The sequence below is a fragment of the Cnephaeus nilssonii genome (assembly GCF_951640355.1).
Source record: "Cnephaeus nilssonii genome assembly, chromosome: X".
In the NCBI taxonomy this organism is placed as follows: domain Eukaryota; kingdom Metazoa; phylum Chordata; class Mammalia; order Chiroptera; family Vespertilionidae; genus Cnephaeus; species Cnephaeus nilssonii.
Genome location: NC_137071.1, coordinates 47,994,526 through 48,009,570, shown reverse-complemented (window position 1 = coordinate 48,009,570; position 15,045 = coordinate 47,994,526). Strand labels below are relative to the sequence as shown.

At 46.6% G+C, this 15,045-nt stretch overlaps 1 protein-coding gene across 4 annotated transcripts in view; it reads right to left on the bottom strand.

Moving 5' to 3' along the window:
* KIF4A (kinesin family member 4A) overlaps window positions 1–15,045 on the bottom strand; it is a 181,445-nt gene that overhangs the window by 109,833 nt on the left and 56,567 nt on the right. For all 4 annotated transcript variants that reach the window (XM_079764681.1, XM_079764683.1, XM_079764682.1 and 1 more), the window contains one exon: window positions 333–449. In XM_079764681.1, the coding sequence (XP_079620807.1) occupies window positions 333–449 (117 nt within the window). The remainder of the gene's footprint in view (window positions 1–332; window positions 450–15,045) is intronic.

Genomic DNA, 15,045 nt, shown 5'->3' with positions numbered 1-15,045 from the left:
AACATTCCTAGGATGCCCCCACTAGGTGGGTTTTAACTCTTCAGGGAATTCTGCTTATCAGCACTAATTAAGAAATAGTAACCAAATTCATTTTCAAATACAAAGTATAAGTACAGTTGGCATTCTGCAGACTTCTTGGCTCTCAAACCATATATGAAGATATCTTTCAATTATCTTACAAGTCTGCTTGCCAACAGGTCTCTCTCCTATTTATCAATTAGACAGCTCTGTATGTGACAGTCCAAAAATCTGGCTTTTTACCTGTTCCATTTCTGCTTTCTCAGCACTATCATAATTACTCTCTCTTATTTTTAGAGGCACTTTGTGCTTACCTTGAAGCAGTCGAGTCAACTTGGAATCTCTATAGGGCACAAAGCCACCCTTTTTGTCATCTCCAAGAGCACTGATCACATTCCCCAAGCATAGGAGGCCTCGGTTAATATTAATACCTAATAGCATGAAACAAAATTTAAATTGCTTGGTAAAGCATCGAACTTATTACTTACATTTATCCTAAAAAAGGTAAAACAAATAAATACCCCATAGAAATATTCACTCATCAATCTTAAGGAAACTTCTCAATCCTGTTCACTTTTCTTAGAGTGCCTGCCTCTTTAAATAAAATGCAAAGGACAAAGGTCCAAATATTAGATATACACAATTGAGTCTGTTGCCACTTCTCATACTTACCCATGGAAACAAAGCAGACAGACAGATAACTATCACTATGTCAACAACCATTTGCATAGTTACTTTCTATATCCATTATCACACATAATCCTTAAATTAATTCCCTGAAATTAGAACAAAAGCTATTTTTTATCATCTTATTATCATTACTAAAATGCCTGCAGAGGGATGATAATGAGGAAGAGAGTGATAACAGCTAAGTTTATACAGTGTTTACTATAAGCCAGACACTGCTTTAGGTACTTCATATAGGGGTGGGCAAAAGTAGGTTTACAGTTGTTTGTATGAAAAATAGTACAATAATCCTATATAATAAAGAGGTAATATGCAAATTGACCATCATGCCAACACACAAGATGGCCGCCGCCATGTGGACACAAGATGGCTGCCACAAGATGGCCAGCAGAGGAGAGCAGTTGTGGTGATCAGGCCAGCAGGGGAGGGCAGTTGGGGGCGACCAGGCCTGCAGGGAAGGGTGGTTAGGGGCAGCCAGGCCGGCAGGGGACGGCAGTTAGGGGTGACCAGGCCTGTAGTAGAGGGCAGTTGGTGGGGACCAGGCCTGCAGGGAAGGGCAGTTGGGGGCGACCAGGCCTGCAGGGAAGGGTGGTTAGGGGCAGCCAGGCCGGCAGGGGACAGCAGTTAGGGGTGACCAGGCCTGTAGTAGAGGGCAGTTGGTGGGGACCAGGCCTGCAGGGAAGGGCAGTTGGGGGCGATCTGGCCAGCAGAGGAGGGCGGTTAGGGGCAACCAGGCCGGCAGGGGAGGGTAGTTAGGGGTGACCAGGCCTGCAGGAGAGGGCAGTTGGGGGGGGACCAGGCCTACAGGGAAGGGCAGTTGGGGGCGACCAGGCCTGCAGGGGAGGACAGTTAGGGGCGAACAGACCTGCAGGGGAGGGCAGTTGGGGATAACCAGGCCGGCAGGGGAGGGCAGTTAGGGGCGACCAGGCTGGCAACCAGGCCCACAGGGGAGAGCAGTTAGGGACGAACAGGCCTGCAGGAGAGGGCAGTTAGGGGTGACCGGGCCGGCAGGGGAGGGTAGTTAGGGGCAATCAGGTTGGCAGGGGAGGGCAGTTAGGGGTGACCAGGCTGGCAATGGAGGGAAGTTAGGGGTGACCAGGCCAGCAGGGCAGGGTAGTTGGGGGCGACCAGGCCTGCAGGGGAGTACAGTTAGGGGCAACCAGGCTGGCAGGGGAGGGCAGTTAAGGGTGACCAGGCCAGCAGGGGAGGGCAGTTTGGGGCGACCAGGCTGGCAGGGGAGGGCAGTTAAGGGTGACCAGACCGGTAGGGGAGGGCAGGGGGGGGGAGACTAGGCCTGCAGGGGAGGGCAGTTAGGGGCGACCAGGCCTACAGGAGAGGGCAGTTTTGGGGAACTAGGCCTGCAGGGAAAGGCAGTTGGGGGCAACCAGGCCTGCAGGGGAGGACAGTTAGGGGTGAATAGGGTGGCAAGGGAGGGCAGTTAGGGGTGACCGGGCCAGCAGGGGAGGGCAGTTGGGGACGACATGGCCTGCAGGAGAGGGCAGTTTGGGGTGACCAGGCTGGCAGGGGAGGGCAGTTGGGGGCGACTAGGCCTGCAGGGGAGGACAGTTAGGGGTGACCAGGACGGCAGGGGAGGGGAGTTTGGGGGGACCAGACCTGCAGGGGAGGGCAGTTAGGGGCAATCAGGCCAGCAGGGGAGGGCAGTTAGGGGGGACCAGGCTGGCAAGTGAGGAAAGTTAGGGGTGACTAGGCCAGCAGGTGGGGGCAGTTGGGGGTGACCAGGCCTGCAGGGGAGGACAGTTTTGGGTGACCAGGCCTGCAGGGGAGGGCAGTTAGAGGCAACCAGGCCAGCAGGGGAGGGCAGTTAGGGGCAACCAGGCTGGCAAGGGAGGCAGTTAGGAGTGACCGGTCCAGCAGGGGAGGGCAGTTGGGGATGATCAGGCCTGCATGAGAGGGCAGTTAGGGGGGACCAGGCTGGCAGGGGAGGGCAGTTAGGGGCAATCGGGGTGGCAGGGGAGGGCAGTAAGGGGCGACAAGGCTGGCAATGGAGGGAAGTTAGGGGTGACCGGGCCAGCAGGGGAGTGTAGTTGGAGACAACCAGGCCTGCAGGAGAGGGCAGTTGGGGGTGACCCGGACTGGATGGGAGGGCAGTTGGGGGCGACCAGGCCTGCAAAGGAGGACAGTTAGGGGAGACCAGGCTGGCAGGGGAGGGCAGTTAGGGGCAACTGAGCCGGCAGGGGAGGGCAGTTAGAGGGGACCAGGCTGGAAAGTGAGGGAAGTTAGGTGTGACTGGGCCAGCAGGTGAGGGCAGTTGGGGGCGACGAGGCCTGCAGGGGAGGGTAGTTGGGGGCGACCAGGCCTGCAGAGGAGGACAGTTTAGGGGCAACCAGGCCAGCAGGGGAGGGCAGTTAAGGGTGACTAGGCCAGCATGGGAGCAGTTAGGCATCGATCAGGCTGGCCGGGGAGTACTTAGGGGGTGATCAGGCTGGCTGGCAGGCAGAAGCGGTTAGGGGCAATCAGGTAGGCATGAAGGTGAACGGTTGGGAGCCAGCAGTCCTGGATTGTGAGAGTGATGTCCACCTGCCTGTTTAGGAACGATCAGGATCCTGATTGGGCCTAAACGGGCAGTCGGACATCCCTCGATGGGTCCCAGATTGGAGAGGGTGCAGGCTGGGCTCAGGGACACCCCACCCCCCATGCACGAATTTCGTGCACCGGGCCTGTAGTTAATAAATAATAATACGAGAACAAATTCTGTTTCATGTACTCACAACTGTAAACCTACTTTGGCCACCCCTGTACATAACTCATTTAATCCTCACAATAGTCCTATAAAGTATGTATACAGTATGATTACCCATGTATTGACAGATATGAGAGTTGAGGCTCAAACAGGTTAGATAACTTGTCTTAAGGTCACATAGCTAATAAGTGGCAGACTCAGATTTCAAATGTAGGCAGTCTGGCTCAAAAGTCCATGGTCTTAATCTCTGTGCTCTATGGAAATGAGCTATGTTGCTCACTTAAAGGCACCAGGTACCTTGGAAAGAGGAGAGACTTAAAGTAAACAAGAAGTGATTGACAGAAAATGTATATAAAGAACTATTTCTCTCACATCGATGTTTCTCCCTCTCCCTCTCCCTCCCCCCTCCATTCTTTCCAATTTCTCTAAAAATCAATGGAAAAAATATCATCAGGTGACAATTAATAAACAAACAACATTTAATAAAAGAAATCTTGAACCCTGAAGTTTCTCCTCTAGAGCCATGCAACTGTTTCCCCATTCTCAATCATTCCCAGTCTACTTAATGGTATAGTCTTCCCAAATTCCATCCATTAAGTGTTGGTATTCTCTTGGGACTGTCTAAGCTCTTTTCTTACTATATATACTCATCCATTCCTAGAATTCCAATAAATACTTATATTAATGATTTCTTAAATCCATATCTCCAAGCCAGACCTCTTTCCTGTTGTCCAAAGCTATATTTTGGTTGCCTGCTGAATAACGTCCAGTGGGCTGTGCCTGTGTAAATTTGCATAAAAACATTGAACAAAACAGAATTCACCTTTCAGTGCAAATATATTTCACTTCCAGTACTATTCCTTTTCACTGTCTAACCATCTAACCAGTCACCCAACAAACAGCAAACCTGAGACATCCTGGACTCTTCCTTTTTTCCTCACTCCACACATCTGAGGCTTTTCACTGAACACTTAGTGAATCCATACAATTCTCTAGGCCAATGATGGGCAACCTTTTGAGCTTGGTGTGTCAAACTTCGCCAAAAACTGAGCATAACTCGGGTAGTGTGTCACTTTGAGGAAAAAACATTATTTCGCAAATGTTTCATCCTCAGGAGCAGTAAATGTTTCATCCTCGGCATGCGGCCGCCTCAGTGGCCGCATGTCATCAGAAATGGCTAGGCGTGTCAGTGCTGACACGCGTGTCATAGGTTCGCCATCACTGCTCTAGGCACTCTACCAGGTATCAGATATAATCATAGATATAAAGATGAATAAGTCACAATCCCTACTCTCAAGGAGTTCAAATCTACCAGGAGAGATAGACACACAAATAATTGCAAATATAATGTTAAAGGAAGAGATATGTATAGTAAAAATGGGTTCACATAGGAGGAAGTGATAAACTTTACCTGAGAAGGTAAAGGAAGACATCAGAGAAGAACTGAAAATTTGAGCTGAATTGTGAAGGATAACCATGACAATGCTGATGGAGGAGGGAAGGGTAGGAAAGAAGAATGTAAGTGAATTCCAGGAAGATGAAGCAGCACCTATCAAGGCACATGTTTGTGAGAGAGAATTATACATTTAGGAACTACAGGTAGTTCAATATGAATACAAAAAAAGCTATGAGATGGAGAGTGACAAATAGTGAGGCCATAAGATAGCTGAGGACATATTATAAAGGGCACGATAGATATGTCATGCTAAGGTATTTGCATTTATCCTGCAGGGCAGTGGTTTTCAAATTGTGTTCCTTAGAACCTTAGGGATAATTTAGGGAACCACAGAGATACTGCAGAGTTTCTGCCACTGCAATTTGGATTTTGTTTTTAAAATTATTTTTTATTGGTAACAAAATTTACCATTTTAACCATTTTAATTTTAAAATTGAGTGGCATTAAGTACATTCACATTGTTGTGCAACCATCACCACTATTTAAAGTTATTTTAACTATTTAAGAAAACTTCATTTAAATGTCTCACTCCAATGTGCTATATAGTACCAAATATTAACATGCTGGAGTCTACCAATACATTATATTGTATAGCAAGGTTTATTAATTTTCTGCAATCTTTAAAAATACCTCTATTATTTGTGCATATATTTGAATATTTTGAAAATGTATAATTTAAGGTTGTAGCTTTGCACTAGACTTTTTGCCAGTTCACATGCTCACTCATGGAAAATTGTGCAAGTAATTATACCACTATAGCATGTGAGCTTATAGTAAAACACCAGACAGAGGCAGGTACACAATTCATGTGCTCATCAGTGCATCAAAGTCAGTTGGGAAGTACCAGATGAATATGGAACTCAACATGTTAAAGTGATATAGTATTAAAGGTAGATTCACAATCTAAGCGTCCATTGATGGATGAATGGATAATTAATATGTGACACATATATAAACACTAGTAGCCCATTTGCAGGAAGAATCCTGCAAGCGGCCGCTGCGGCCGCGTGCGCTACCACTGCCACCGCCATTGTGGCCGCTGCGCCTGCATCCGCGGGCTGCTGCCGCCTGCCCTGCTCCGCCCCGCTCCGCCCCGCCCGGGCTTTCCCTCTGGCAGCCACCTTCCTTTCCGCTTTTCCTCCCTCTTCCTTCTAAGTTGTCTTCAGTCTTCACTCCTCCCTCCCTCAGCGTATGCAAATTAACCGCCATCTTTGTTGGGTAATTTGCATACTCGCCCTGATTGGCTGGTGGGCATGGCTTTGGCTGGTGGGCGTGGCTTGGGCGTAGCGAAGGTGCAGTCAATTTGCATATTACTATTTTATTAGGTAGGATGTGGGTAATGGAATATAATTCAGTCTTAAAAAGAAACAAGCCCTGGGTTTTGTGATATGATGAACCTTGAGGCATTATGATAAGTGAAATAAGTCAAAGATAAGTGAAATAAGTCAAAGACAAATAGTGTATGTTCTCAGTTATACGTGAAATCTAAAAAGAGCCATACTCATAGAAAGATAGAATGGTGGCTGCCAGAGATTGAGGGATGAAAGAAATAGGGAGATGTTGATCCAAGGGTATAAACTTCCAGCTATTAAGTGAATAAATTCTGGGGATCTTATGTATAGAATGATGACTATAATTAACAGTATTATATTATATACTTGATAGTTGTTAACAGAGGAAATCTTAAATGTTATCACCATACATGCAAAAAATTAAGGATACAATACCTGAAATGAAGAATATACTAGAAGGAATTAATAGCAGATTAGGTTAAGCAGAGAACAAAATCTACAATTTGAAAATCAAGGTAGCAAAAACACCCAGTTGGAACAGCAAAAAAAGAGAAAAGAATCCAAAAAAATGAGGATACTTTAAGGAACCTCTGGGACAACATAAAGCAAAACAATATTCATATCATGGCAGTACCAGAAAAAGAGGAGAAAGAGCAAGAGGTGGAAAATGATTTGAAAAAATAATAATTGAAAACTTCCCTAAACTGGCAAAGGAAATAGACATAAGAGTGAGGAAGTGAAGAGTCCCAAACAAAATGAACCCAAAGAGACACACACCAAGACACATCATAATTAAATTATTAAAAATTATAGAGAGAATCTTAAAAGCAACAAGAAAAAATCAGCTAGTTACCTACAAGGGTGCTCTCATAAGACTATCAGTGGATTTCTCAGCAGAAACTTTATAGGCCAGAGGGGATTGGCAAGAAATATTCAAAGTGATGAAAAGCAAGCATCTACAACAAAGATTACTCTATGCAGCAAAACTAACGTTAAGAATTGAAGGACAGATAAAGAGCTTCCCAGACAAGAAAAAATTAAAGGAATTCATCACCACCAAACTAGTATTATAAGAAATGTTAAAGGTCATTCTTTAAGAAGAAAAAAAAGATTTAAAAAATCTGATAATAAAAGTGTAATATGCTAATTAGACCAGACATCCTTCCGGACGACCTTCTGGATGAAGCCGGGGCTGCGAGCGAAGTCCCAGTACCGGGTGCCTGCCAGCAGCTGGAGGGAAGCCCCAGTCCAGGTGTTAGAGGGAAGCCGGTGACGGCAGCTGGAGGAAGAAAGGCCTACTCTTGCACGAATTTCGTGCATCGGGCCTCTAGTGAATAATAAAATGGCAATAACTACATAACTATCAATAAACACGTTAAATATAAATGGATTAAATGCTGCAATCAAAAGACATATAGGGTGGCTGAATAATCTATACTAATAAAAGAGTAATATGCTAATTAGACTGAGAGACCTTCCGGACAAAGCCGGGGGCTTGGCCAGCCTGCAAACCACCCCCAAACAGCCTTCAGCCCCTCGCCCAGGCTGGCCATGCCCCCCAAGGGGACCCCACCCTGATCCGGACCCGGTATGGAGTTCCCTCAAAAAATTAAATATGGAACTGCCATTTGACCCAGTGATCCCACTTCTAGGAATATATCCTATGAAGCCTGAAACACCAATCAGAAATAATGTATGCACCCCTATGTTCATTGCAACACAATTTACAATAGCTAAGATCTGGAAACAGCCCAAGTGCCCATCAGTAGACGAGTGGATAAAAAAAGCTATCGTAAATTTATAACATGGAATACTTCAGGGCAGACCAGCCGGACCCTATCCATGCACCAGGCCTCTATCTATACTAATAAAAGGGTAATATGCTAATTAGATCAGGAGACCTTCCGGACATCCTTCCAGACAAAACCATGGTGGTGGGGCAGAGGCAGAGGCAGTTAGGGGCAATCAGGCCAGGAGGGGAGGGCAGTTGGGGGCGAGCAGGCCAGCAGGCGGAGAAGGGCAGTTGGGGGCGAGCAGGCCGGCAGGGGGGGGGGGGGGCGAGAGGCAGTTAGGGGCAATCAGGTCAGGAGGGGAGGGCAGCTGGGGGCGAGCAGGCCAGCAGGGGGGGAAGGGAAGTTGGGGGCGAGCAGGCCAGTAGGTGGGGAGGGCAGTTGGGGGTGAGCAGGCCGGCGGGGGGGGGGGGGCGAGAGGCAGTTAGGGGCAATCAGGCCAGGAGGGGAGGGCAGTTGGGGGTGATCAAGCCGGTGGGGGAAGGGCAGTTGGAGGCGAGCAGGCCAGAATGGGGGGTAGTTGGGGGCTATCAGGCTGGCAAGGTGGGGCAGTTGGGGGCGAGTAGGCCCACAGAGGGGCAGTTGGGGGCGAGCAGGCCAGAGTGGGGGGAAGTTGGGGGCTATCAGGCCGGCAAGTGGGGGGCAGTTGGGGGTGAGCAGGCCGGTGTGGGGGGCAGAAGAGGGGCAGGTGAGCAGTTAGGAGCCAGCGGTTCCAGATTGCGAGAGGGATGTCTGACTGTCGGACATCAGACAGGAGTCGGACATCTCCAGAGGGGTCCCAGATTGGAGAGGGTGCAGGCCAGGCTGAGGGACAACCTTCCCCCCGACCCCCCGTCCCCGTGCACAAATTTCATGTACCGGGCCACTAGCATACAAATATAAACTCAAATGGATTAAAGAATTAAATGTAAGACCTGAAACCATAAACGTACTAGAAGAAAACATAGGCAGAAAACTCTTTGACGTTGGCCTTAGCCATAACTTATTAGATATATATATATCTACTCAGGCAAAGGCAACAAAAGCAAAAGTAAACAAATGGGACTATATCAAACTAAACAGGTTTTTCAAAGTGAAGGAAATCATCAACAAGATGAAAAAGCAACTTACTGAATGGGAGAAGGTATTTGCAAACAATATATCCACTAAGGGGTTAATATCTAAAATATTTAAAGAACTCATACAACTCAACATCACAAAAACAAAAAATGCAATTAAAAAATGGGCTAAGGACCTTAATAGACATTTCTCTGAAGAAGACAGATAAGTGAAAAGATGCTCAACATTACTAATCATTAGGGAAATTAAAGTTAAAACCACAATGAGATATCACCTCACACATGTCACAATGGTTATTATAAAAAAGACAACCAATAACAAGTGTTCTTGAGGATGTGAAGAAAAAAGAACCCTCATTCACTGTGGTGGGAATGTAAACTGGTGCAACCACTATGGAAAATAGTATGGGTATTCCTCAAAAAACTAAAAATATAACTATCATATGTCCCAGCAATTCCACTTCTGGGCATATATCTGAAAAAAATAAAAGCCATTACTCAAGATATATGCACCCCTATGTTCACACCAGAATCTATACTAATAAGAAACATGGTAATTGACTGTCACTCTGTGACACCCACAGCCAATAAGGAGGGAATATGCTAATTGACTGTCACACCCTCAAAAAAATGGTGGCACCCACAGCCACAAGATGGCGGCGCCCAGTTCCCTCAGCCCCGACGGGGCGGCAGGCACATGGCAAGGCTGGGTGTGGGCCTGGCCGCTCCATGTGCCTGCCTCCGGAGTCCCCCAGTCCCCTCAGCCCCCCAGCCGCCCAGGGCCGGCCAAGGCACAGGAAAGCCTCGGATGGTGGCTGCCTGCCATCCAGGGCTGCCCGAGGCTCAGGTAACCAGGGCCAGCCAAAGCTTGCACTGCCAGCAGTGGCAGCATCAGAGGTGTGATGGGGGCGTCACCTTCCCCTGATCTGCTGGGTCGCCTCCCACCCCTGAGGGCTCCCGGACTGTGAGAGGGGACTGGCGGGCTGAGAGACCCCCCCTCCAGTGCATGAGTTTTCATGCACCAGGCCTCTAGTAAGAACATAAAGCCCTAGCCAGTTTAGCTCAGTGGATACAGTGTTGGCCTGCAGACTGAAGGGTCCCAGGTTCGATTCCAATCCATGGCACATGCCTGGGTTGTGGGCTCGAGGCAGCTGATCCGTGATTTTCTCTCATCATTGATGTTTCTATCTCTCTCTCCCTCTCCCTTCCTCTCTGAAATCAATCCTATATAGAACAGAGGTGATATGCAAATTGACCGTCACTCCAACACACAAGATGGCCGCCCCCATGTGGACACAAGATGTCTGCCACAAGATGGCCAGCAGGGGAGGGCAGTTGTGGGTGATCAGGCCAGCAGGGGAGGGCAGTTGGGGGGGGGTGACCAGGCCTGCAGGGGAGGGCAGTTGGTGGGAACCAGGCCAGAAAGCGAGGGCAGTTGGGGGGACCAGGCCTGCAGGGGAGGGCAGTTGGAGGAAACCAGGCCTACAGGGGAGGGCGGTTGCGGGGAACCAGGCCTGGAGGGGAGGACAGTTGGGGAGGAGACCAAGGCCTGCAGAGGAGGGCCGTTGGGGGGGGGAACCAGGCCTGCAGGGGAGGGCAGTTGGGGGCGACCAGGCCTGTAGGGGAGGGCAGTTAGGGGCAATTGGGCCGGCAGTGGAGCAGTTAGGCATCGATCAGGCTGGCAGGGGAGTGGTTAGAGGGTGATCAGGCTGGCAGGTAGAAGCAGTTAGGGGAAATAAGGCAGGCAGGCAGGCGAGCGGTTGGGAACCAGCAGTCCTGGATTGTGAGAGGGATGTGCGACTGCCCGTTTAGGCCCAATCCCACCGGACAGTCAGACATTCCTCGAGGGGTCCCAGATTGGAGAGGGTGCAGGCTGGGCTGAGGGACACCCCCTCCCCATGTACAAATTTCGTGCACCGGGTCTCTAGTAAAAATATATTTAAGAAAAGAATATAAGACCTATACATATGCTATCTAAAAGAGATTATCTTCATATCAAAAGGCTAAAAGTAAAGGAATGAAAATAGTTCATGCAAATGGAAAAAAAAGCTGAGGTAGCAATACTTATACCAGAAAATAGACTTAAAAACAAAGGCTATAATAAGAGACAAAAAAGGACATTTCATGTTCATACTACCCAAAGCAACCTATAGATTCAATGCACTCCCCATTAAAATATCAATGGCATATTTCACAGACCTATAATGAACTCTCCAAAAATTCATCTGGAATAAAAAAAGACCCCGAATAGCTGCAGCAATCCTGGGAAAGAAGAACTAAGTAGGTGGGATCTCAATACCAGATTTCAAGCTTTATTATAAAAGCCATGGTTCTCAAAACTGCCTGGTACTGGCACAAGAACAGACATATAGACCAATGGAATAGAGAACCCAGAAATCAACCCAAACCACTATGCTCAATTAATATTTGACAAAGGAGGCAAGAACATACAATGGAGTCAAGACAGTCTCTTCAATAAATGGTGTTGGGAAAATTGGACAGATACACGCAAAAAAATGAAACTAGACCACCAACTTATACCACACACACAAAAAAACTCAAAATGGATAAACGACTTAAACATAAGACGGGAAACCATAAAAATACTAGAGGCCTGGTGCACGAAATTCGTGCATGGGAGGGGGGTCCCTCAGCCCAGACTGCACCCTCTCGCAATCCAGGACCCCTCGGGGGATGTCTGACTGTGGGATCAGGCCTAAACCAGCAGTTGGAAATCCCTCTCACAATCCGGGACCACTGGCTCCTAACCGCTCGCCTGACTGACTGCCTGATCTACCCTAACCCCTCTGCCTGCCTGCCTGATCATCCCTAACCACTCTGCCTGCCTGATCTCCCCTAACTGCCTCTGCCTCGGCCCCCACCACTGCGGCTTCGTCCGGAAGGATGTCCGGAAGGTTGTTTGGCTGTCTGGTCTAATTAGCATATTATGCTTTTATAATTATAGATTAGAGGAATCACAGGCAGCAAAATCTCAAACATATGCCGAAGCAATATCTTCGCCGATATAGCTCCTAGAGAAATGGAAACTAAAGAGAACTACATCAAAATAAAAAGCTTCTGCACAGCAAAAGAAACCATCAAAAAAACAACAAAGCCCACTGCATGGGAGAACATATTTGCCAATGTTAACATCTATAAGGGTTTAATCTCCAACATTTACAGGGAACTCATACAACTTAACAAAAGGAAGATAAACAACCCAATAAAAAAATGAGCAACGGACCTAAATAGATACTTTTCGAAAGAGGACATAAGAAAGGCCAAGAGACATGAAAACATGCTCTAATTCACTAATCATCCGAGAGATGCAAATCAAAATGACAATGTGGTACCAACTCACACCTGTCAGAATGGCTATCACCAACAAATCAACAAATGACAAGTGTTGCAGAGGATGCGGAGAAAAAGGAACCCTCTTGCACTGCTGGTGGGAATGCAGACTGGTGCAGCCACTGTGGAGGACAGTATGAAGTTTCCTCAAAAAACTAAAAATGGAACTCCCATTTAACCCAGTGATCCTACTTCTAGGAATATATTCCAAGAAACTAGAAACACCAATCAGAAAGGATATATGCACCCCTATGTTCAGAGCAGCACAATTTACCATAGCTAAGATTTGGAAACAGCCTAAGTGCCCATCAGCAGATGAGCGAATTAAAAATCTGTGGTACATCTACACAATGGAATACTATGCTGCGGTAAAAAAAGAAGGAATTCTTAACATTTGCAACAGCATGGATGGAACTGGAGAGCATTATGCTAAGCGAAATAAGCCAGTCAGAGAAAGATATATATCATATAATCTCACTCATTTGTGGAATATAATGAACAACATTAAGTGATGAACAAAAACAGATCCAGAGACAGCGAAGCATGGATCAGACCGTCAAACCTCAGAGGAAAGGTAGTGGAGGGTGGGGGTAAGGGGGAGAGATCAACCAAAGGACTTGAATGCATGCACGTAAGCCTAACCAATGGACATAGACACCAGGGAGGTGAGGACATGAGTGGGGGGTGGAGGGGCAATGGGGGAATAAGGATACATATGTAATACTTTAACCAATATAGAAAAAAAGGACATTTCATAATGTTAAAAGAAATCAACAAAAGGATATTACGTTTGTAAACATTTATGCACCCAACATAGGCACACCTAAATATATAAAGAAAATATTGATGAACATAAAGGTAAAGATCGACAGTAATACAGTCATTGCAGAGAATTTTAACACCCCATTGTCATCAAGGGATAGATCTTTCAGACAGAAAATCAACAAGGAAACAGGCCTTAAACAACACATTAGACCAGATGGATTTAATTGACATTCTTAGAGCATTTCATGGCAAAGCATCAGAATATACATTCAAGTGTACATGGAACATTTTCCAGGACAGACCACATGTTAGGCTAAAACACAGTTTCAATAAATTTAAGGAGACTGAAATCATAGCAAGCATCTTCTCTGATCACATTGGTATGAAACCAGAAATCAATTAAAAGGAAAAAAAACCTGTAAAACACACAAAAACATGGAGGCTAAATAACATGCCACTAAACAATGAATGGGTTAACAATGAGATCAATGAAGAAAGCAGAAGATTACTTGAGACAAATGAAATTAAATCACAATGACCCAGGCCCTGTCCGAGTAGCTCAGTTGATTAAAGCATCATCCCAATTCGCCAAGGTTGTGGGTTTTATTCTTGGTCAGGGCATATATAAGAAGCAACAAATGAAATCATAAATAACTGAAACAACAAATCTCTCTCAATCTCTCTGTCTCTCTCTCTCCCCCCCCCCCTTCTTTCTAAAATCAATTAAAAAAATAAAACCCAAAATCTAGGTACAAAGCGAAAGCAGTCCTAAAAAGGAAAGTCATACCAATAGAGGCCACCTCAAGAAACAGGAACTTGGATTTTTAGAATGAATAATAGTGATAGAAATTGTGAGAGCTCCAGAATTACTGAGTCTTCTGTCACCAAATTTTTCTTAAATGATTAGAATATAATGACCAAATGCATTTTAACTTGATGTTGAAACCTTTGAGCAACATGAGCATCCACTATACTCAGTTTCATTTTCTATAAAATTGGCATAATTATATCATCTCAGTAGTGTGAGATGATTGTGAGATATTTGAACTTCAATGGTGAAAAAGCCTTTGGTTCTAATAAGAAAAGAAATTCCTAAAACATCTGTTAAGTGGTCAAACAATTAAGAGGGTTATCTGTCATTACAAGGACTTCAAGAACAGGAGAGTAGAAGCCATCCATTCTTTTTTTGTTGTTGTTGACTTTGTTCTAAGACTGTTTCTTCCCAGGTTCACTAGGGAATGGCAGCAAATATAAGAACCATACTTGACATGATGCCCAGAGACAGAAAACTGTCCTTACTTGGGTCAAATGATAATAGGTCTTTTGATGGAGTCAACCAGAGGACATCTGTAGTGGGTTAAGTGGCAACCCTCAACACAATATGTCCATATTCTAAACCCCCTAATGTGTGATTCACTTATTTGATAAAAGGACGAATGTTACTTATTTGGGGGAAAAGAGGGTCTTTGCAGAGGATACACTTCTCCTGGCTTTACTGGGTGGCCCTAAGTATAATGCCATGTATCCTATCTAATAAAAGAGTAATATGCAAATTAACCATCACTCCACAACAAAAATGGTGGCGCCCATAGACACACGATGGCGGTGCCCAGTCCTCTCAGGCCCGCAGGAGTCCCCCAGTCCCAGGGAAGGCTGCCACTGAGAGCAGGCAGCGAGCAGCCCAGCCTGTTGGCCTGGGAGGAGGCTTTTCCCCCCGGCCAGATCCTCACCTAGCCCTGAACCTGGCCGTGGGTCTGGGAGGCGCCCACACTGGGCTGGCGTGATCAGCTGCCCATGGAGGCCCAGGCCATGGGTCTGGGAGGCACACGCACACGGCCTGCATGATCAGCTGCCCGCACCGACCCGGGCTGTGGGTCTGGGAGGCGCTTGCACATGGCTGCCGCGATCAGCTGCCCACGGAGGCCCC